General features: G+C 41.1%; 2 protein-coding genes across 3 annotated transcripts in view; one reads left to right on the top strand and one right to left on the bottom strand.

Annotated features, from left to right (window-relative positions):
- MAPK6 (mitogen-activated protein kinase 6) overlaps positions 1-23,689 on the bottom strand; it is a 35,071-nt gene extending 11,382 nt beyond the window's left edge. Inside the window, exons 1-2 of one of the 2 annotated variants that reach the window (XM_055435837.2) lie at positions 23,539-23,689; positions 557-1,745 (exon numbers count right to left, since the gene is read on the bottom strand). In XM_055435837.2, the coding sequence (XP_055291812.1) occupies positions 557-1,111 (555 nt within the window). In that variant the 5' untranslated portion in view covers positions 1,112-1,745; positions 23,539-23,689. Of the gene's footprint in view, positions 1-556; positions 1,746-22,871; positions 23,093-23,538 lie in introns of those variants that run through there. The other variant, XM_055435838.2, reaches the window with a different exon arrangement.
- Positions 22,949-23,668, top strand: LOC148776444 (uncharacterized). The gene has a single exon (XM_088839612.1). It carries the CDS (start codon positions 22,949-22,951, stop codon positions 23,666-23,668), a length of 720 nt encoding a protein of 239 aa, XP_088695738.1.
- Positions 23,690-24,224: the final 535 nt, after the last annotated feature.

The following is a 24,224-nucleotide window of genomic DNA, read 5'->3' as shown; positions in this document are numbered from 1 at the left end:
GCTTCCCAGGGATGGTTTATACCAAAACAGCTCCATTTTTACATTTTAAACATCAGAGTCCCATGTATGATTTCATTTGAAAACTAAAAAACTAAATCTAAAGAGTTCAGCTCAAAAAATATCATTAGTTTCCCGCACAAAAGCAAATTTTAAGGCAAAGTTACTATGAATTCTTCTGCCTATTCTTATAGCCTACTTTGTTTGTGCAAATTTAGATTTCAAACTAAGTTTGCTAAACAAGGCATAACAGAAGAGTATATCCAAACAAACAAAAATGTAAAAGTTGAATAAGCAACCTTCTGCCCTAAACACATGATATATCCTACTTTTAAGTGAGAGAATTTCAGTTATTACAAATAACCAGAATTTGTATTTAACTAGGATCCCGTTCCACCTTCATTTCAAACACAGGGAGATTGTGAATGGAAAAAAGGTGTATGTAAAGTTTAATACAATTAACTACAAATTCTGCCACAACACACAAAGGAAATACAAGCACCTGTTTCTGATAATGTGCATCAATTCAGAGGTCTGCCTCGGCTGACCTTCCACATACCTTATGGGAATAATGGGGATCCATGATCCGTGCAAGACCAAAGTCACCTATCTTCAGCACCAAGTCTTCAGTATTAATGAAAAGATTAGCTGGTTTGAGATCTCTGTGCAGTACGTTTGCTGAGTGAATGTATTTGAGTCCACGTAGCAGCTGATACATGAAAAGCCTGGCATGCTCTTCCAGTAAAGGGCCCTGCTCCAGCACATTAGCCAAGTCTGTCTCCATGTACTCCTGAACAATGTAAACACTGTTCAGTTCGGTAAGAGAGCCCACATCATCCGTTAACTGGCTTCCACTAGGACCAAGAATTTCAAACACCTTCACAATATTATCGTGGTCAAGTCTTCTAATAATTTTGATTTCACGTAGAGCATGTTTGACACTCTGGGGATCAGTAAGGACAATTTTCTTGATGGCTACTCTTTTATCACAGTCATTGTCTACAGCAGAAAAAACCAAGCCATTGCCTCCACAACCCAATGGTTTTAAGTCCATATACCTAGAGCCCAGATCAAAACCATGAATGTTCATGAGACTTTCAAATTTCTCTGCCATTTTGAAACCCTTACTATTGGCTTTTCCTTTCAAATTGTTGAACGTGTGTGAACAAGGAAGAAAACTGGCATCAAAAGGAAAGATCTTTTAAAAAGGGAGAAAAAAATAATTCTGCGTCCACAGCAAGATGGTTTCTTGATGCTCATTGCATATGCCAACCAGGCCTGTTGAGTTCCCCTTAGATTTAAAGCTCAAAAAGCTCTACTCATACTGAGAATTAAAAAGATTGCAGTACTCATAGTTCAAGAAAGGGACAGCAACTCTGCAGACATTTAAAGAAAACACTCAAGAAACTCAAACGGAATGAAATGACATACTATGCACTCAGATTTACTGTGCTGAAGGATTTAACATTTAACAAAAATGTGAATAAATATGCACACAACAGGCTTCTATGAACATTCTCCTCACAGTGCAGATACATTCAGTGTTGGACTGGTCCTGAGCAGCATCATTCTAAGGTGCTGGTAAGCGCTATTTCCGTTTTGCTTCTTTTCTTCCTCTGTTGCTGTGTATTTCAACAGGAAGCCCTGGCAGCTGTTGGTTAACAGAAGATGTCTTTTGTTAGTGATCAGGTGGCTCCAGCTCACCACAATCACAATCAAAGCTACCGTCCATCTTACTCTGATACAACCTGGAGGATAAGAAAAAAGAAGGAAAAGAGTCACCACTGCAGGAAATGCTCTTTAATCAACTTTATAAAATGACACAAACTGGGCATTTAGCTATAAGCTACCACTGGTGGTGTATTCAACTTACATACATCACTAAATGGGAAAGATTGCTGCTGCTGCTGCTAAGTTGCTTCAGTCGTGTCCCACTCTGTGCGACCCCATAGATGGCAGTCCACCAGGCTCCCCCATCCCTGGAATTCTCCAGGCAAGAACACTGGAGTGGGTTGCCGTTTCCTTCTCCAATGCATGAAAGTGACAAGTGAAAGTGAAGCTACTTAGTCATGTCCGACTTTTAGCAATCCCATGGACTGTAGCCCACCTGGCTCCTCCATCCATGGGATTTTCCAGGCAAGAGTACTGCAGTGGGGTGCCACTGCCTTCTCCGAATGGAAAGATTAAATAGCTACCTATGTTGTAAGCAATTCACACGTGTTGACTCAGACTCCAGATCTCACTATACTAGATTATTTGAATTATCTAGGTCATTAGGTTGTATAATTTCTTAAATGCCAATGAGCAAAGGAAAAGCTCATAATATTTTTACAGAATTCTTTAGAATTTTTCAGTAAAGCATTTGCAACATTTTTCTAAAAATACATATATAATAAGTTAAAGTGTTAGTTCATTACAGGGCATGTTTATTAACTCTGCCTGACAGAGTTAATGCCTGACAATACCTAATGAACAAAAGTGTAGCAGTACAAATAAGAAATTTTCCAAACATGCTCTTAAACTTACAAAGTGAATTTCATAAGTTCACTTTAAGGGGTTCACCCCTTTAAGGGGTGAACTTAAACAGTGAATAAACCTATGAATAAAGCCTATGAAATGTTTAACTTCACTGATGATCAAAAATATCAAATTACTTCATGAAGATGATATTTCAGATAGGAAAAATAGTTTGAATGAAGTGTCTCAACTGCAAATATCAAGTCTGGAGAGGAATGTGGAAAAACAGTAACTTCCCTACAAAAATGGTGAGAGTTTACAAGGGACAGTTAGGGAGTTTAGGATTGACATGATACAGAATCTTGTAATCAAAATGGATAACCAATAAGGACCTACTGTACAGCACAGAGAACTCTGCTCAACATTATGTGGCAGCCAGGATAGGAGGGGAGAGTTTAGGGGAGAATGGATACATGTACATGTATGGCAGATTCCTTTTGCTGTCCACCTTAAACTATCACATCATTATTAATCAGCTATACTCCAATTCAAAATAAAAAGTTAAAAAATTAAAACAAAATAAAGTTATGATAAAATATTGGGAAAGAGTAAGAACATCAAAAAACAATTTGGCATAAGTAAATAAATAAATATCATACCTATGACTTGGCAATTTTTCTTCAAGGAAAATTCCCTAGAGAAGTGCTTGCAAATGGATATACAGATGTTCATTTTTTTTTGGAATAGCAAAATAACAAAAACAGCCTAAACGTTCAACAATAAGAATAAATGAGTTATAGTCATACAGTGAACTACTATGTAATAGTAAAAATGAAGATGGCAGAAATAATCAAATACACACTAAATTTAAAAAGCAAACTGCATAAAGAAATGTGCATGCTGCAACGAGTTATAGCAGGTGGATAAACATGCAAAATAAATCTATCTTAAGGTACATTCAGATGTAGCAAAAGTATAAAAACTTAAGATTGATAAATAACAAATTAAAGATAATAATCACCTCAGGAATGAAGGAATGAACAAGAATGGGGCGGGGGGATTACACAGCATGCTTCAACCAATCTTTAATGTGTTATTTTTTAAAAAACAGCTGAAGTATGACAAATTATTAGAATGTTATAGAGTTAGGTAGTATGTAAATGAAGAGTTCATATTATAGGGGGAAACGCAGGCATACAAAAAAGCAAAACACATATTAGATAGCAATAAGTGGTATGAAAAAATAAAATAGAAAGACAAAAAGGGTAGTGAGGAAATGCCTCTCTGATAAGGTATTACTGGAGCAAAACTCTAAGGGAGAAAGTAAGGAGGTGGGTGGGCCTTAAGGATGCTATGTGGAAGTAATTGTTATAGACAGAGGGGGCTCCAATATAAAATAAAAAGTTTTAAAAAATCAAAATAAATATCATAAAATATTGGAAAAAAGTAAAAACATCAAAAAGCTATTAGGCATAAATAAATACACTAAGATGAGAATTTGTTTCATGTTCCAGAAGCAACTAGGAGACCAATGTAGTAGCTCATTTAAACGTGTTAATACATGCCTATAAGTATGTAATACAGCCTAAACCCTTAAACAGAAAGGCTTCCTGATGCTGACTTTTGACCTTAAAGCTAGTATAGGTGCATATACAATGCTATTTTCTCAAAGAGTCTGAAAGGACTGGAAGCAGGACAGCTGCAATAATCCTTGGTTCAAAGAGTTAATTATTTAAAGGCAGGAGAAACTTTATCAGTGAATGAAATAAAGCTGTCCATTCTGAACCTGAAGACAGGACAACTTCCAATCACCTTCAGGTGTGGCTTAAGAACTGCTAGGACCAAACATATCAACTATTTCACAGTGGTGAAGCTCCTATACAACAGAGGAATCTACCTCATTTCCCTATCTGCTTCATTCATATTTCTACACACTTCACATGTGGAAATATATGATCCTAAAAAATAAAATACAGCATATGCTTCAATCTGAGCAAATCTTCAATTTTGAGAGGTCCATAAATACCAAAAATAACTGTGTGAAAGACAAACTGCTAATACGAATAACTCAGAAACTAAGTAGATAAATGATCCCTCTTGCCCTAATGTAGATAATTCCTTAAAGCTCAGTCAAGTTTTAAGTTTTTGATAAATGTACATTTTTATGTCTGTTTAACAGATTTGACATAATACTAAAACCTCTAAGCACTCTCATAAGCTTCTAGTTCACTAACACAGCAGAAACAATGCTTCGCTAAAACACCACTCTCATCCATGAGAAAAGTACCACAGTAGAAACTCCATTCAAAGGATGAGTTGAAGACTTAAGACCTCCATCCACATTGGCCCCCTTTCAATCTCAGTGAGATCAAGAAGCATTACAGACCAGAAACAAATGTAAGGATGAGAATGTCCTTTCAGAAATCTCAAAGACTCTGGTCATCGTCTACAGGGGTAAAGAGTGGGTAAAAATTCATTTCAGGGAAGGTAAAAGCTTGTGCCTTGGAGAAGGCAATGGCAAGCCACTCCAGTACTCTTGCCTACAAAATCCCATGGATGGAGGAGCCTGGTAGGCTGCAGTCCGTGGGATTGCTAAGGGTCGGACACGACTGAGCGACTTCACTGTCACTTTTCACTTTCACACATTGGAGAAGTAAATGGCAGCCTGCTCCGGTGTTCTTGCCTGGAGAATCCCAGGGATGGGGGAGCCTGGTGGGCTTCCGTATATGGGGTCACACAGAGTTGGACACGACTGAAGTGACTTAGCAGCAGCAGCAAGAGCTTGTGCCTAGGCTGAGAGCTGCAGAGTTCTCATTTGACTCAGATGATGCCTATACTGAGAGCCTTGCGCAAACTTTACAGAAATATGAGACCACAATCTAAAGAAAGAATGTAATATTTATCAACTAAACTGTAATTCCACTAGTGAGGACTGTACCAATAAAAAAACTGGGATGGGGGAGTGGCGGAGGAAGGGTTGGGGAGGCTATCCCATTATTTACAATAGTGCTTGCCTGTGTAGTTGCCTCACTGCTCTTTGAGTAGTATTCTTCAAAGTCCTTCAATATCTGTTAGACCAAAAGCTTTTTTAGCACCTTTTCATCCAGGAGCTTGAAAAGTAAGCCTACCTTAATCAGTAAGTTGGAGGTAATGTCATACCTCTGTATGATAAAGTGGATCTAGTAAATGCTTCCAATTCAGTCCCCTCCATTCAGCAAGTATTTGCTAATTATGTTATGTACTTGTCAGCATACTAAGCACTGCAGATAAAATAAGTAAAAGTAGGCTTGACCCACGCCCTCATGGAGTTTATAGTATAGCTGGAAACAATAACAATAATAGGAAAAAAGGGAATGCAGAAGGGAAAAAGCAGTACAGGATGCTGTGAGAGCCTAGACGATCTGACCTAATCAGAGCAGTCAGGATATGTGCCTCTGGAAGCCATAAAAAGCCAAAGGCCTCCCATGCTCCTCCTTAGTGACCATGAAAACAGCTTCTTCCTATCACTATGACCCTCACAGCAGTTACATTTCAAATCCTGATCTTGTCCAATCACCTCCATCTTTCACATCCACCAGGCAGTCACTGGGCATGCAACTGCAACTAAACTGGATCAGCAATTACTGGTCACTGCATCCTCCATCCACATCAATGACCTCTAGAAATGTCTCATTTATACCATTTTCTCCACCAAATATCATGTTTAACTTCATAAAAGCAAAGTTCAAGGCTCAGACTCAAGATCTGCAGTTCTCCTTCCTTTTGCACTTTCTACACACTTCAAGGGAGGAAAGGGAAAACCAAGACAGGACAGTAACTGTAAAATGACCCTTCCCACCACCTTTTTAATTCTATGTCTCCAAAGGTTTCCCATTCCTACTAACCTGAGTGCTGATACTGTGTTGCTTGGAGAGAGATCATTGGTTAAGTTTTAATTAGCTAAGTTGATGTTGCTTTGTTTTGACCAATTTGGTAAATTAAAAAGAAGTGCGGAGAACGATTTATAAGAATGAAGTTGGCTCTTTGGTCTTCTTTTAGTGATTCACCATAACATCGAAGTAAAAGCTCTCTGTGTTGCCAGGCTGAGTACCAGCTTCCAACACTTACAAGATAGTTCCCTGAAACTACATTAGCTACAAATGTTGCCTCTAGCTTTTTCTTCCCTAATTTGCCTCCTGCTTTCTGTCACTTAGTTCACTCCATCACCAAGAGAAATGCAGGTACTCTGAGCCAGGCCTAAGTGTATGAAGTCATAAAATACAAGAGAAAGAAATAAAAGACAGTAGAATTACTTCACTCTGTCTCATTTCCACGTTCTACAGAAATTCGATTTTCTTTCCTTTCTTATCCAGGAACAACTTGGTCAGTGTCAGCAAGTACAAAGTCTGAGGTGAGGGCCTTAAATATAAAGGTTACTTGCCTGATATTCTCTTCCATCTTCTATTCTGCTGCTTCTCAGGTTAAATGCTGACTTGGGTCATCTGGCCTGATCACACTCACTCACTCACTCACTTACCCCCACCCCTCACCAGCTCTTGCCTATTTAGCTCTTCTCCAGGGTCAACTGAGTAATCTGAGTTAACTGGCATTCAGCCAGCCTCACATCTCAGCCAAAGCTCAATTACTTTTGGAGAGAAGGGAAAGGTTGAGCTCTACTTACATTCACCTAGGACTGTTTCCTAACCCTGGCACAGAGAGGTGTTGTTACAGCAAATTCACTCTTCCCAAAGATCATGTTCTCAAGCTCTCATCAAAGCTACTAAGCTTCTAGGGCAGAGAAGGCCAAAGACTACAGCTTAACTGCTTGCTCATACGCATTCCTGACAAAGCTCTTACTCCTAATGCAGGGTAGCCCTCAGTTATCAGGGACCCCTCTCAGGATGTGGGCCTCAAGGAGGTCCGAAGTGTAAACCAGTGTCACTGAATCATCTCAGGAACTCGGTGTGGGAGGGAGGACCTTAACACTTAGGCATCAAAGCCTAAGGGGCTTTTGCCTGCTATCAGTAACTACCATTAGCTTCAGAGACAAACTTTCAAAGATGGATGCTTACATAGCTTCTAACAAAGTAAGCAGTTTTTTAAAAACTTCTCTTCTAGTCCTAGCTTCTGTTCTTAAATTGTCTGAACCTTTGCATAAATGCATTTTAACATTAGGGACTTCAACGATTTAAAAGGCCATTGTAAGAAAAACGTCATGTGTTTATTTTGATGCTCATATCTAGTTGCTATTTACTCTAGGTACTCACATTGGAATATCAGAACTTTACAGACCAGATAAACTAGTCAAACAATCTCTAAGTTCAGTTCAGTTCAGTCGCTCAGTCGTGTCCAACTCTTTGCGACCCCATGAATCACAGCACGCCAGGCTTCCCTGTCCATCACCAACTCCCACAGTTCACTCAAACTCATGTCCATCGAGTCAGTGATGCCATCCAGCTATCTCATTCTCTCTCGTCCCCGTCTCCTCCCACCCCCAATTCTTCCTAGCATCAGACTCTTTTCCAGTGAGTCAACTCGATGCATGTGGCCAAAGTATTGGAGTTTTAGCTTTAGCATCAGTCCTTCCAATGAACACCCAGGATTGATCTCCTTTAGAATGGACTGGTTGGATCTCCTTGCAGTCCAAGGGACTCTCAAGAGTCTTCTCCAACACCACAGTTCAAAAGTATCAATTCTTCGGCGATCAGCTTTCTTCAGAGTCTAACTCTCACATCCATACATGACCACAGGAAAAACCATAGCCTTGACTAGACGGACCTTGGTTGGCAAAGTAATGTCTCTGCTTTTTAATATGCTATCTAGGTTGGTCATAACTTTCCTTCCAAGGAGTAAGCGTCTTTTAATTTCATGGCTGCAATCAGCATCTGCAGTGATTTTGGAGCCCAAAAAATAAAGTCTGACACTGTTTCCACTATTTCCCCATCTATTTCGCATGAAGTGATGGGACCAGATGCCATGATCTTTGTTTTCTGAATGTTGAGCTTCAAGCCAAACTTTTCACTCTCTTTCACTTTCATCAAGAGGCCTTTGAGTTCCTCTTCACTTTCTGCCATAAGGGTGGTGTCATCTGCATATCTGAGGTTATTGATATTTCTCCCAGCAATCTTGATTCCAGCTTGTGCTTCTTCCAGCCCAGCGTTCCTCATGATGTACTCTGCATATAAGTTAAATAAGCAGGGTGACAGTATACAACCCTGACGTACTCCTTTTCCTATTTGGAACCAGTCTGTTGTTCCATGTCCAGTTCTAACTGTTGCTTCCTGACCTGCATACAGGTTTCTCAAGAGGCAGGTCAGGTGGTCTGGTATTCCCATCTCTTTCAGAATGTTCCAGTTTATTGTGATCCACACAGTCAAAGGCTTTGGCATAGTCAATGAAACAGAAATAGGTTTTTCTGGAACTCTCTGGCTTTCTCCATCATCCAGCGGATGATGGCAATTTGATCTCTGGTGCCTCTGCCTTTTCTAAAACCTGCTTGAACATCTGGAAGTTCACGGTTCACATATTGCTGAAGCCTGGCTTGAAGAATTTTGAGCATGACTTTACTAGCGTGTGAGATGAGTGCAATTGTGCGGTAGTTTGAGCATTCTTTGGCATACCCTTTCTTTGGGATTGGAATGAAGACTGACCTTTTCCAGTCCTGTGGCCACTGCTGAGTTTTCCAAATTTGCTGGCATATTGAGTGCAGCACTTTCACAGCATCATTTTTAGGATTTGAAATAGCTCAATTGGAATTCCATCACCTCCACTAGCTTTGTTTGTAGTGATGCTCTCTAAGGCCCACTTGACTTCACATTCCAAGATGTCTGGCTCCAGGTGAGTGATCACGCCATCGTGATTATCTTCGTCGTGAAGCTCTTTTTTGTACAGGTCTTCTGTGTATTCTTGCCACCTCTTCTTAATATCTTCTGCTTCTGTTAGGTCCATACCATTTCTGTCCTTTATCAAGCCCATCTTTGCATGAAATGTTCCCTTGATATCTCTAATTTTCTTGAAAAGACCCTTCCAATTCTAAAAGTCTATGACCTATGAAAGCACAGTACAAGTTTTCTAACTTGACTAAGTTTTTGCTCTCACTTAATACAGTAGGACGCCCAGAATGGTGGAACTGTGATTGAAATTGCTATAAAACTAAGATTGCTGCTGCTGCTGCTGCTAAGTCACTTCAGTCGTGTCCGACTCTGTGCGACCCCATAGACGGCAGCCCACCAGGCTCCCCCGTCCCTGGGATTCTCCAGGCAAGAACACTGGAGTGGGTTGCCATTTCCTTCTCCATGTGTGAAAGTGAAAAGTGAAAGTGAAGTCGCAACAAACACAATCCCATCTACAAATTTACGGCTGGAAAATTTAAAATAATTATAGTAACCCTTCAACCCCTTCCTATTTTCCTCCTGCCAGAACCATCATTTCTAAGACTCTTCTCCTAACCAATGACAAGGAAACACTGGGGCAAATAAATATAAGAAAAAGACACTTGGGCAGCCTTCTAGAACCTTTGGAAATCTGAGGATACCAACCAAACAAAAATGAATACAAATTTCTATAGTAGTCAAGAGACAGGTTATACAGGTTATAGTAACAAATAACCCCCAAACCTCAGTGAGTAAAAAGACTTATTTTAAGTTTGGCTCATGCAACAAGTGCAATATAGCTGTTATCCAAACCCCTGAAGGAGCTATACCGCCTCTATCACAGCCACTCAATGTGCCAGAGGGAAAGAAATGAAAATATCTCACTGATAGGTAACATCATGCGTGCCTAGTCACGTCCAACTGTTCACAACTCCATGGACTATAGCCCGCCAGGCTCTTCTGTCTTAAGGATTATCCTGGCAAGAATACTGGAGTGGGTTGCCGTATCCTCCAGAGGATCTTCCTGACCTAGGGATGGAACCTGCATCTCCTGCGCTGGGAGGCAGGATCTTTACCACGGATCCACCTGGGCAGCCCCACTGATTCGTAAACCTTCACCCAAAAAATCATACACTTCACTTCTACTCATATTTTACTGACCAAAGCAGGTCACATGGTGGCACCAACTTCAATGCAGTAGGTAAATGCAATTCCCAAATGGCCCAGAAGCAGAGAGAACCTAGTTTTTAAGAGCTTTCACTGCTTGTTTCAATTCTTCCATCCATCCACTACATTTTACTCAACAAAACCTTGAGTGCTTATCAAATGCCAGGCACTGTCTTAGGCATTAAGGTACAGAAGGGATCAAAATAGTTTTTAAAAAAGCCTCAAGGAGCATGTACTCCTAGAGCACTGTATTCTAGTGCAGTAGATTCCACTGTAGCAGACTTCTCTCTGTCCCACTCGGCTTGCTTTCATAGCATTTTCCTTCCTTTGTCTTTCACCATCCATCCCCAATCTCATTTAATCTACCCTCTAATCTTCATTTTCTAGGGCACCACTCCCATCTTGCTGCAGTTCTATTTTTAAAGGTTTGGGACTAAGTACCTTTACTGACATTTTCTGAGCATAGTTCCTGATGGTAGGCACCTTAAACACTATTGAATGAATTAATGTAAATAACATATTCTACTTGGTAGTAGAAAGCTTTGAAGAACACAAGCTCTACCCTCAATTTTTTCAGAATCTGATCACATTCTGATCTACCATGTGGGAACATCAGTGATGACTCTAGATATGGTACTTTCCTTTCCAGGCATTAGCCCAGGAGCCTCACCCTATGGTGAACATATAGGTCTGTCAACACACGAAGAAAGCAATTGATTTCAACCCAGTTGGACTGAAGAAACAGAAAAACGTTAGCTCTGTTATAGCTCCTAGTTTGTTCTGCTGAGGTCGTGGAGAGGGATTGCACCACTGAAGCAGTGCCCTATATAACCAGATGAGCAGGACTCTGTAAAAAGTCCTGCTAGCCTAGAAGGTAGGTATTGTGAAGATATGGAAGATCATGCCAGTACTCTCTGACTGTACTGTTCTTTATCCCATGTTAGGAGAATCTAAAAGCACCACAGCTTTCCAGACTGGCATCAAATACAACAGCTGTCATTTCTGAGCTAACCCTGGTGAGGGTCTGAAGAAGGTCCCATTGTGCAAGGCCACATAAAACATGTCTGGACCCCCATCAAATAGAGACAACCACATGCTTACTTAAGAGTGTGCCCAATTTTTTAAAAAAATGATTCAGAATGGCATATAGCTTTTCTGGAATATCTTTTCTCCTCTGTTTCTCATTTTCTCCAAACCTAAACAAGAAAGCTTGTACGATAGAAAATAGTGTAAGTAGGGACTTCCCTGATAGTCAAGTGGTTAAGAATCCACCTTTCAATGCAGGGGGTGCAGGTTTAAACCCGGTTCCAGAAGATTCCACATGCTATGGAGCAATGAAGCCCAAGCATCATAACTATTGAGGCCTGAGTTCTAGAGCCTGTGAGCCGCAACGATGACCCTATGTGATGCAACTAATACCTGATGGAGCCAAATTTAAAAAAAAAATAGCGTTAAGTCTCTTATCAGAGTCATATGACAGTTTGATACTGTTGAAAACTTCTCATCTGATGTCACCAATGCCATATTAAAAACAAAGAAACATGAACTAAAGTGATCTGAAGTTTAGTCCAGGATCTGTGGCTAAACTAGCTTTGTAATCAAAGCCTCTCATATCACTATATCTCAGTTCCTCATCAGGAAAATGATGCAGCTAAAATACATGATTTCTACAGTCTCTTCCAGCTCCAAAATATTTTAAGTTTAGTGAAAGACTCAGGATTTCCACTTCTGATTAAAATGCAGAAAGTTGTAAGACACCATTACTCTCTCCCAATAAACCATGATAAACTGAATAAGCTACAGTACTGTAATTAAGAAATATATCAGAAAGCTAAGGATGCAAAGAACTCAAAACTCTAGAAAATGTCAAGCCCTTCCTAACACAAGAGACCATGGCTATTCTCATTTCTCATACAGTTGCAAGAGAACAAGATATCTTCCACTAACAGGACGAAGACGAAACCAGTCAAATTTATAAACAATGATATTTGCCGCATGCAGATTCAGGTACGGAGAAGGCAATGGCAAGCCACTCCAGTACTATTGCCTAGAAAATCCCATGGATGGAGGAGCCTGGTAGGCTGCAGTCCGTGGGGTCGCTAAGGGTCGGACACGACTGAGCGACTTCACTTTCACTTTTCACTTTCCACTTCCACACATTGGAGAAGGAAATGGCAACCCACTCCAGTGTTCTTGCCTGGAGAATCCCAGGGACGGGGGAGCCTGGTGGGCTTCCGTCTATGGGGTCGCACAGAGTCGGACACGACTGAAGTGACTTAGCAGCAGTAGCAGATTCAGGTAACATTAGAAACCAGAGGAAGCCCAATTATAAGCCCTACCTGCCAATCCTTCCCCATGGGTCTTCACTAAGAGTACAAGTCTGAAGCCAAGTCAGGAAAGCTGAGAGAAAACCTCATGAAGCATATGGGCATCCATTTTGTCCAAGACAGATGCCCTATCAAGGTGGAGGTCAAGACAGGAAGTATGAGATAAATCCCTCAAAGGCACTTTTGAGTATAAGGCAAATATTCCTAAGAAAATGGGCAAAAACCTGATGTAAAGAAAACCTGAGGTAGTACTGGAAATCAAAGAAAATGTCCAAGCAATCCAAAGAGTCAGCAGCAAGGATGAAAAGCAGTTCAGAAAGCTGACATGATTTACAAAGCTGACAGGGCAGAAGTATATGATGAGACAATGGGCAAACACTTCCCCAAACTGATAAAGACATCAACTCACAGACCTGGAAGGTCAATGAACTGCAAGCAGGATAAATACAAAGAAACTCATATCTAGGCACATGATAAACTGTTGAAAGTGAGAGAGTGGGAAGGTAAAGAGCAACTCTTAAAAGCAACTATGAAAGAGAAAAAAGTATATACTAGGGAAAAACAATAGGAACAAAGGCTGACAAACACAAAAGCTAAAGACAACGGAACATCATCTCGCAAGTGTCAAAAACTACCAGCCCAGAAGTCTACATCGAGGGAAACACACTTCAAAAAGGACAAAACAAAAACATTTTCAAAGAGAAAAAAGTGAAAAGAATTTGTCTCCAACAGATTCCCATTACAAGAAATGCTAAAAGAAGTTTATTATCATGAAGGTGAACCAAATGGAAGATCTGCAGAAAGCATAAATAATTGGAAAAAACAAAAAGCCTTAAAAAAAAAATCCACATGTTTAAATGTCTTTAAGAGACCGGAGAAGACTCTTGAGAGTCCCTTGTACTGCAAGGAGATCCAACCAGTCCATTCTAAAGAAGATCAATCCTGGGTGTTCATTGGAAGGACTGATGCTAAAGCTGAAACTGCAATACTTTGGCTACCTCATGGGACGAGTTGACTCACTGGAAAAGACTCTGACGCTGGGAGGGATTGAGGGCGGGAGGAGAAGGGGACGACAGAGAATGAGATGGCTGGATGGCATCACCGACTCTGTGGACATGAGTTTGAGTGAACTCCGGGAGTTGGTGATGGACAGGGAGGCCTGGCGTGCTGTGATTCATGGGGTCGCGGAGAGTCGGACACGACTGAGCAACTGAACTGAACTGAAGAGACTGTTTAAAGCAAAAATAATAATGTATTGGGGTTACAGCATATGTAGAAGTAAAACATAAGAGCACAGTGTGTTACAAGAGGGTAACCTGAATCATGCAGTCTTAAAGTTGGCAGTGTTAATGAAGTAGTTTATATTATTCAAAATAGACTGTGAAAATAAACTGTGAAAAATAGACTGAAAAAAACAAAAAGGCTCAGGGGTCATCCTTAAACATCTTCTCGCTTTTTGGTCATTTGTCACTGCTGTATGTGTTGTTTTAGTCGAGTTGTGTTTGACTCCTTTGCGACCCCATGGACTGTAGCCTGCCAGGCTCCTCTGTCCATGGAATTTTCCAGGCAAGAATACTGGACTGGGTTGCCACCTCCTGCAGGGGACCTTCCTGACCTAGGGATTGAATCCACATCTTGTGCATCTCCTGCATTGGCAGGTGTATTCTTTACCACTTAGCTACCTGGGAAGTTCCTTTTTGGTCATTATGTTTACTTAATAACATCCCATCAAAGGGAGTGAAGGGAAAGAAAAAGAGAGAAAACTAAATAAATCACCAATTATAAGTAATGATTCATTTTGCTAGGCAGTTTTTGTGTATTTTTACATCAGTAATAATACAAACTAATACATTAGCATTTAAATACCACAGATTTACTGACACTTTCAAAGAAGATAAAAATTTACCATGTTATTCAAGACAAAGACACATATTTTATTATTTTTTCCCACATATTTTAATTGAAATAATTTTGAGAGGCTCTACTTTATAATTTAAAAGTATACAGTTTTTAAGAATTTAAAAACTACATTATGGAATACGGTTCAAAAAGTTCTAACTTGAGGATATAAATTAACATTATCTGGTACATATTTATCTTACATTATCAGCTTTTATAAAAGCAATTAATGAAAAAAATTGTATTAAAAGGAATTCACAGCACTGAACATGAGAATAGATTTTTTAAAATATAGAATAACAGCAAGCATAAGAATGTATTATGTGTGAGGCATACTACTCTTATACTAATTCCTCCTAACAACACTGCAAAATGGGTCCTGAGATTTTTAGAGAATTTAAATAGTGCATTAAAAATCACACACACTAAGAGCCAGAAATTGAACCTCAGGTTTCAGTCCAAAGCCCATGATCTTCTTTCTAACAGTAATGTAATTTATTGACAAGTACACTACACCTTCCGTCCAACCCTACTATGTTTCTTACAGACAGGACATTCTTCCACATAACCAGAATACAATCATCAAAATCAGAAAATTGACACTGGCATAGTATTACCATCTAATACTCAGATCCCATTTAAGTTTTTGCAACTGTACCAATAATGTACAGAGAGCTAAAAAACTCAGTTCAGAATCATGTTACAATGACTACAATGCAATCTTTAACATACTTTTTCCCTTCAGAAATTTAAGGGAGCAAAACATTTTATAGGTGCACAAAAATTTACTGAGCACTTGGCATGTGTCAAGCACTGTTCTATGGCACCGTGGAGAATAAGACAATTAAGGTTTTTCTGCTTCCAAACAGTTTACACTCTAATGAGGAAAGACTAAAAAGTTAGTATAACTTCAGGTTTGGCCAAGTGCTCTGATAGAATGGCTTGGAAATGCCATCTAAGATGCTGAAACCCGAATAGTAAGATGGAAGCAGCACTACTAAGAGATGGAAAAAGAGAATCCCAAACAGAAGGGAAAGCAAATACAATCTAGATCAGGACGTAACTTGGAATTTTGGAGGAAAAGAAAAGAAGCCAGTGTACTGACTGCGTCCTTAGTAAAGGGAGCAGGGGCTGATGTGAACAAGAGGCACGATTCTGAGTTTTATAACTAAGAAGGCTATTGAGAACTTTAAGCAGACAACTGGCATGGTTGCATTTCCATGTTTCAAAGATAATTCCAGCTACTGGGAGGAGAATGCACTGAAGAAGATGGTCAAGTGAAAGCAGAGACCAGTTAAACGCTATTTTAGAGGCCACATGAAATAATGGCGACTGAGACCAGGCTGGTAGAAAAGAGGACGAAAGAGGACAACCCAAATATTTTGGAGACCAAGAAAGTGTGGTGATGGATTAGATATGGTGGATAAAGGGAAACCTAAGTTTTAAGCATAACTCCTAGGTGCCAATTACTGAGATGGGGGAGACTGGGATTGGGATAACACTGTAAGAGAAGGAGTTCTATTTTGGACACATTAAGTCTATTCAGGTGAGATATTTAAACCAGAAACATATGTTTGATAATTATTCACATGTAGATAGTATTTTAAAAACTAAATTGAATGAGACCATCTATGGAAAGAACTAAGAAGGGGAAGAAAGTCCAGGACCAACCTCTGTGTGCTTAGTCACTCAGTCGTGTCCAGCTCTTTGTGACCCCATAGACTGTAGCCCACCAGGCTCCTCTGTCCATGGGATTCTCCAGACAAGAATACTGGAGTGGTTTGCCATGCCCTCCTCCAGGGGATCTTTCCAACCCAGGTTTCGAACCTGGATTTCCTACATTGCAGGTGGATTCTTTACCAGCTGAGCTACCAGGGAAGCCTGGACCAACCTCTGGAAATGCCAATATTTAGAGGCAGGAGAGAAGAGAGAAGCCTGTAAAAAAGTATGACAAGGTGTGAGGTAGGAGGAAAACAAAAATATGTGTCCCATAAACTAAGAGAAGCAGGTGAATAGGCAGGAAACTGTTAACAATACTGAATGCTGTTATAAGATCCTTTAAGATGGATTTGGTAAATGGTATCGCTGGTAACCTTGACTAGAGTACTTTCAGTGGTGAGATGGTGACAGAAGTCTGGAGTTGAAGAACAAAGCAAAGTGGAACGAGAACACAAAGGCAGTTCTTGAAAATATGCTTGAAAGTGGACTAGAGAAATGAGGCTTAGCTAGAAAAGAAAAATGTGGAATCAGGAGAGGGTTTGTAAGAGATTTCTACTCTATATCAACACTGTCCAATACAGAAGCCAATACTTACACATGGATACCAAGCAAGTAAATTAATCAGCATGACTAAGGAACTGGTAATTTTTGTTTAAATAGCCAAATGTGGCTAGTGGCTACTGTACAGTATAGCTCTATAGCACATTTGTATATCAATAAAGATACCGGGTTTGATCCCTAGGTCAAGAAGATCCCCTGGAGAAAGGAATGGTTACCCACTGCAGTATTCTTGCCTAGATAATTCCAAGAACAGAGGAGCCTGGAGAGCTACAGCCCATGGAGTTGCAAAGAGTTGGATTAGTACTTTTCACTTTTTCAAAGACAGTCCAACAGAAGGGGCAAAATTCATGAGGCAGGTAAGAGACGAGTCCTTAAGAAGTTAAGAGAATGGGACTCCCCTGGTGGTCCAGTGGTTAAGACTTCACTTTGTAATGCAGGGGGTAATGCTTCGATCCCTGGTCAGGGAGCTATGATCCCACATACCTCTCGGCCAGAAAAACAAAACGAGAAACAGAAGCAATATTGTAACAAGTTCAATAAAGACTTCTAAAATGGTTCACATCAAAAAATCTTAAAAAAAAAAAAAAGATCAAGAGAAGGAATTCAGAGCACAGGTGGAGGAATGTACTAGGGATATACATGAATGAAGCAAGGCAAGAAGTCATGTAATTGGTGGGAACCAACAAGATTTAAAATCAGAATCTTAAACATAAAACTAAATACAGGCTGTAAGAAGCTGAGAACAAGGGAAAGGGAAGGAAATTCAAATTTACTGAGTGTCCATTAAGTGCCAGGCATTTTCTAAGTGGGGATTCCTTGGTGGCTCAGCAGTAAAGAATCAACTACAATGCAAGAAAGTGGGAGATGTGGGTTTGATCCCTAGGTCAGGAAGCTCCCCTGGAGAAGGAAATGGCAACTCATTCCAGTATTCTTGACCGGAAAATTCCATGGACAGAGGAGAACGGAGGGCTACCAGTCTAAGGGTTCACAAAGAATCGGACATGACTGAGTACACACACACATTTTCTAAGTAAAAAACTATTTCTATTACTCAGAACCACCACCTTTTAAGTCTCATTTTACAAACAAGAGCACTTTGCTCCAGGAGATAAAGCAAGTTCACCGAAATCATGCATATAGTCAGTGTCAAGATTTGGACACAGGTCACTCTGACTTACTCTAGGGTTAGAATCTTCCCACTGCATAAGGTGGAAGGTTAAGAACCACTCAATGTTTCTACACGTGGAAATAACACAACAAAAGGCAGATCAATCTGGCAGCTATCGACAAATGCCAAAAAACCAGGAGATACTACGCCAGAGGCAAAAACTGTCCCCTCAATGCTATCCATAAGATAATTAAGGAACATTTACTTAACAGGTTATTTATTTTAAATACTTACTTGGCCAAACCAGGTCTTAGTTACAGCTTTTGGGATTTTCAGCTGTGGCATGCATACTCTTAGTTGGGGCATGTGGGATCTTGTCCCCTGACTAGGGATTGAACCCAGGCCCCTGCATTGGGAGTGTGGAGTCTCAGCCACTGGACCACCAGGGAAGTGCCTAACAAGTTATTTTTAATATATTTTTAAAATTTATTTATTTTAATTGGAGGTTAACTACATTATTGTATTGGTTTTGTCATACATTGACATGAATCTGCCCCGGGTGTACATATTTTTAATATTTTTAAATCCAAGTGATTGAGACAAATGGGGAAATAGATATTCTTGCAGCTTAGATAATCTACACTATTGAACACAGGAGTATATCAGAAAATTGGTATTGCTTTATAATAACTACTAAACTAATACCTAGGTATTTTAGGGATGTAGGTAGTTAGAAACCTACCATCACTCCAATTTGTAAATTAAGAGGAAATTATTAAATTAAGCCTAAGTGAAGTGAAGTTGCTCAGTCCTGTCGGACTTTGTTGCAAACTCATGAACTGCAGCCTGCAAGGCTCCTCCTTCCATGGGATTTTCCAGGCAAGAATACTGGAGTGGGTTGCCATTTCCTTCTCCAAGGGATCTTCCCAACCCAGGGATTGAACCCAGGTCTCCCACACTGCAGGCAGACTCTTGACCGTCTGAGCCATCAGGGAATCCCAAATTAAGCCTAATCAGTTATTAAATTACAGCTTAAATAATTTTAAACTCAATGTGGGCAAAGGTCATCTAAATATGTCCTGTCCAATACGATAGCCACTAACTTCATGCAGCGAAGAATAAATTAATTAGAAATACATATAATTAAAAATTCAGTTCCTTGGGTATACTAGCCACCTGTCAAATGCTCAACTGTCATGTGGCTAGTGATTATCTGGACAACACAGAGTAAAATTCTAATACTTCCATCATCACAGAAAGTTCTACTGGACAGTGATTAGATTCTCAATCTTCCTTTTGATGTTTTTTAGGAGAGTCAATGGAAAGAGCAACTCAGAAGACCTGAGTTTTCCAAATCAGTCACTAACCAGTGGAGCAACTTATGTATGCATCACTTAGCAGTGTTTCCAGAAAAGAACATGCGTTTGAATCACTTGGGAATCTAGTTAAACTGTAGCTTCTAAATAAGTCTTGAGATGGGGTCAGGATTCTGCATTTAATTCCCAAATGATGCTAATACTAGTGGTCCAAAAATCACCCTGTACCAAGATTTTAGATCACTCTGGGCCTCAGTTTCTTGAGCAGTCAAATGATGTACCTGGGGAAAGATAAAATGTCCATGACCCCTCCGTAAAAACTAACATTTTATAGTTTTATGGTTGTACAGAATTAAATGCACATAGATTTCTCACATTCTAAAGAGGCAGTCTCTTTCCTGAACAATTTTTTTTTTCCCTATGAAAAAGACATCAAATTTAAAGGAAAATCAATGGGAAAATGTCATTTGCTACAATCTCTGTATACCTTTTCAGAAATGGATTTAAAAGGTGGACATATTATGTAAGATAAACCTTTTAAAAAAGTATCAAAGGGGATACACTACTCTTTCTAAATATGCAGTTCAGAAGGAAAAAAAACTGGTGGACTCTACCCATGCCACTATTACTTTAAAGGCATCAGTTTCATATGAAAAACAACTCCCAAGGGAAAAAAAACAACAGTAACTATAATAACATTTTTGTTTTTGTAAAGTCTCAATCAGGACTGAGCAATAAAACCAACCAAAATCTCCATATCTCCAGCAGGCTACAGAGTAATGTTAACAGCCCACAAAACAGGCTGAAGGAGCTGACAGTGGGAAGCCAACAATGCTACAATTTACTATTGAGGCATCTGCTATTTTAACAGGGGCCCTAAAGTAACACAGAATTCAAGTGGGCAATGCAAACACAGAACTGGATAGCAACAGGGAGGCTCATCATCATTTCATAAGTCAAAACCTCATAGAAGGGAAAGAGACCAACACAACCAGTTTGTTTATAAATTCTGAATTAAGCATGACAGGTAATTACCTACATTCTTAAAACACAAACACACACTGGAAATACATTTTCAACCTCTAAAAGGCTTTTGAAAGTCTTTAATACTTTCATACTTGTATTTTTATATTTCTTTTAGTAGGAAGTATATTTTAAAGTTTGAATTAAACATCACTAAAGTTCCCCTACATAAATCATGCAATGTTCTTCCAAAATCTCTCCAAAGATCTAATTCACATTAATACACTTAACTGTCCACAAAACCATTCAAATAAATCACTGAGAAGATAAATAGTATATACAAAGAAAAATATGAGAGTGGCGAGTTTTTTTCTCACTTTTAAAACACAATGTTATTCTCAATCCCCTTTTTTCTCAATCTTATTTTAGGCCAACCTGCTAAACAATGGCTTTCTACAATCAGTCAAAATATTTTATTACCAAATTTCAATGTAAATCCTAAATTTGAAACTGTACAATCAGCTTATCTAAGGACTGATGAAAAAATAGTGCCTATAACAATACCTATTTTAACTTTTAAATTATTAAATTATAGTCTATTAAATTAATACAGATTCAAAAAAAGGAGAAAGCACTATATACAATTCCACCAGAGTTAAATGCTCATGTTCAGAGCTGTATATGATTAAACACTGCTGTACTTTTACAACACAAACTTAATTTCTAGATAGTACAAAGTTAACTTTTACATTACCAATGAAAACAAAAAGGTTAATTTCTATCTATACCATAAAAGTACTATCTGTAAAAAATCTATAAGAAATCTCTCTCATCAATAGCCAAGGAACTGCTGTGGCGTTGGCCAAAAAGTTCCCTCCGGTTTTCACCTAACATTTTACAGGAAAACCTAAACGTACTTTTTGGCCAAGCCATAGGATCAAATATTTCATTGCCCCAACTGACTAGCAATTAATTTTACCTTTCTTTTCAACAAATGTTACCAAATTTCACCTGCAGGATATATGATATCCCTTTAAAATGAAATTTCAGAAGCCATTACTTTTTTAGAGAATCTGTGGCTCCTCTGTGTAAGAGAGAATTATAACGTAGACAGGAGCATTTTAGCCTATCATTAAAAAAAAAATACAGTGTATAAAAAAAAAAGGGCCACGTAGCAGTCCGTGGGCAGGATGAGTCATCACCCAACTCAAAACTTGCAGCACTTGGAAGCTTCCTCCTACCCGACCCCATCCCCTTCAGCAATGTACCCTGAGTCAGCAAACCTTACTATTTTCTGTTATGAATTCTCACGATGTTTAAACGAACTTATGCAAAATGCTGCAACACTTTTAGTACTAACATTTGTCATTAGAACATGTACTTTTTCTATCGCAAAATTAACTGATCTTCAATCTTCTCTGGATTCTTTCTTAATCACAGAAAGTAGCAAACTTTTTAATCATGTTTTGCAAATAAGTGAACTACAAAATACGGTCACAGATAAAGGTTTTTATAAATAATCCTCCATTTCCCAGAGCTCTTTTTCTAACAGTAATTCTTAGGTGATTAAAACACGTCCTGCTCAAATCTAGTATATTTCCTAGACGACTGCAATTCTTGAATTTAGGACACCGATAAGCAATTTTACAAGTTTCACAAGGCAATTCTTACTCAGTGATGTAGCACATACATGTGAAAGGACTCTGCTCCTTGGCACATAGCAAGCCCTTCCTAAACATGTCTGATCAACTACCCATTCAAGAAATTTAAAGTCTCTGCCACCGATTAGCAAGCATATCTCAAACATAAATATCTGACATTCTAAGAAGAAACTCTACAGGCAATTTCCTTTCAGGGCCCAGTCCTGTTTGATCCCTTCAATCTTCTAATCAGACTGCTCTTTCCATTTCAGTTCCCCAACGTTCGAGAGAGGTTGCGTCCAATCAGAGCTTTAAAAAATAACAAGGCTAAACGACTCAAACAATCGGAAAAGTACTCTGAAAGTGTTATCGCTCTATTTTGTCCCCTGTTAATTTTTCTTTCCCTTGATAAATCATCTTGTATCTGTAAAAAAAAAGAAAAGAAAAGAAATACTTTGGAGGGCATTTTTAGCGATGAAGGAAAAGAACACGAATTGTGCTGCAAATGCAGTACCTCACGTTAGTGGACCTTTCCCAATGAGCGAGCAAAGGTAGAAATAAAAAGGAGAGGAATCGAAAAGATCCTGCTTCGGAGCGCTCCCACCTAAAACTTGAACCAATCTTCCCAATCAAGGAACAAAAAGCGGCCAAAAAAATCCTTACTTTTCAACGAACCTCACCAAGTCAGAGAAAAATGCACCGAGAAGCGAGGAAGCCCTTTCTCAGTGTACCGACAAAACAAGTTTTCATTTGGGGACTTTCACGGACCACCACCGCTGCGCGTCCCGAACGCAGCTCAGACAAGGCTGTAGCAGAGGGAAGGGGAAGAAATTAGGAATTCCTATTTGGAGGAGTTTTTCCTGTACCTCCTTAGCGGCCGGATTCAACTCGGGCAGAGGACTTCAGGGCTCCGCGCCGAGTCGAGTGAGCGGCGCGCTACGCAATGTGCCGAGTGCACTGGGAGACTTTGCCCGGCCGGAGTCAGCTGAGGCCGAGTCACCCGAGTGGGATGGGGGAGGAGACGCGGGAGCATTTCGAAAGGCGGCGTGCCAGGAAGGCTAGACTCCGCGCCACCTCACGCTGCTGGGGCGGGTCGCCCCTCCCGGCCGCCGCCCCGCGTCAGCCCGCCGCCGGCCGGGCCGGGTTTCGAACCTGCGGAGCCAGACGCAGGCGGCCTGGAGGAAGCCGGCCAGCCGGGCCCGAGGCGGGCGGGCACTGCCGGGCCCGGCACCCCGGTCCGCGAGGGGCGTGCCGGGTGGGAGGGGCGCGCCGGCCGCTCTGCCGGCCCCACGCGGGGACCCCGGCCCGCCGCCGGCGGCCCGCGCGAGGACGCGCCGGCCAGGCCCGAGAGAGCGAGCCGGCGGGCGGGCCGAGGGCGGGCGGGAGACGGAACAAAAGCGCCTTTGTTGAGCGACGGCCGCCGGAGGGTCACACACAATGGAGGAGAGAGCCGGCTCAGCCGCCGGGCCCGCCGCGGCGCCCTCCTGAGCCACCCCGCCGGCGCGCCCCGCAAACGCACACAGATATACCCACCGGACTTCTCCGACTCATCGAGGGAGTGCGGGGCCCACGGACAGCCCCCAGTGTCGGCTCAGGTCTCCGGCTGTGCTGGCGGCAGCGGCGTCTCCGAGGCTCTCGCTTTGCCGCAGTCGCCGCCATGTAACCCCGACCCGCGAGAGAGGGCGAGGGAGAGGGGGCGGAGGCTCCGGAGCCACGCCCCCGTGCGTCACAGGCTCACTCCACGGGTTCCCCCGCCCCCGCCCGGCCCCGCGCGCCAGCACGCGCCGGAATTTCCAGCGCCCGTGACTGGGCTCAGCGCGCCGCGGGGGCGGCGGGAGAGGAGCGCGGGCTTGTCCCCCGCCTCCGGTCGGATGCGCTGGGCTGGGCTAGGGAGCTGGCAAGCAGGTGAACAGACAGGCACAGTTCGCTCTGCTGCTTGCCCCAGCGTTAGAGCACATAGTGGTCAAAGTCTTTGTGAGCGTTTACTGAGTACCTACTACGTGCATGGGACTGGACGACCTAGAGGAACAGGACTGCCCCATCCCCTGGGAATTAGGAAGCTGGACCCGAAGGTGGATGGGCTAGAAGGCAACAGCCAAGGAACAAGGCAAACGCGTTAAAGGTCAAGTGCTAAGGCAGGCTTCTAAATGAGGTTGCCACCGCTGACCTTTCAGCTAAATGAGAAGGAGCCCGTGAAACCAGAGGAGGTGAGGGCGGGG

This window comes from Moschus berezovskii, chromosome 9, assembly GCF_049115385.1.
Source record: "Moschus berezovskii isolate FMDL1 chromosome 9, NW_MosBer_1.0, whole genome shotgun sequence".
Taxonomy (NCBI): Eukaryota; Metazoa; Chordata; class Mammalia; order Artiodactyla; family Moschidae; genus Moschus; species Moschus berezovskii.
The sequence above is the reverse complement of the archived record's forward strand: the minus strand, read 5'-3'. Positions and strand labels throughout refer to the sequence as shown.

Excerpts from the sequence above, each read along its gene's own strand:
- LOC148776444 (XM_088839612.1), top strand. The coding sequence starts at position 22,949 with ATGTGCCGAGTGCACTGGGAGACTTTGCCCGGCCGGAGTCAGCTGAGG.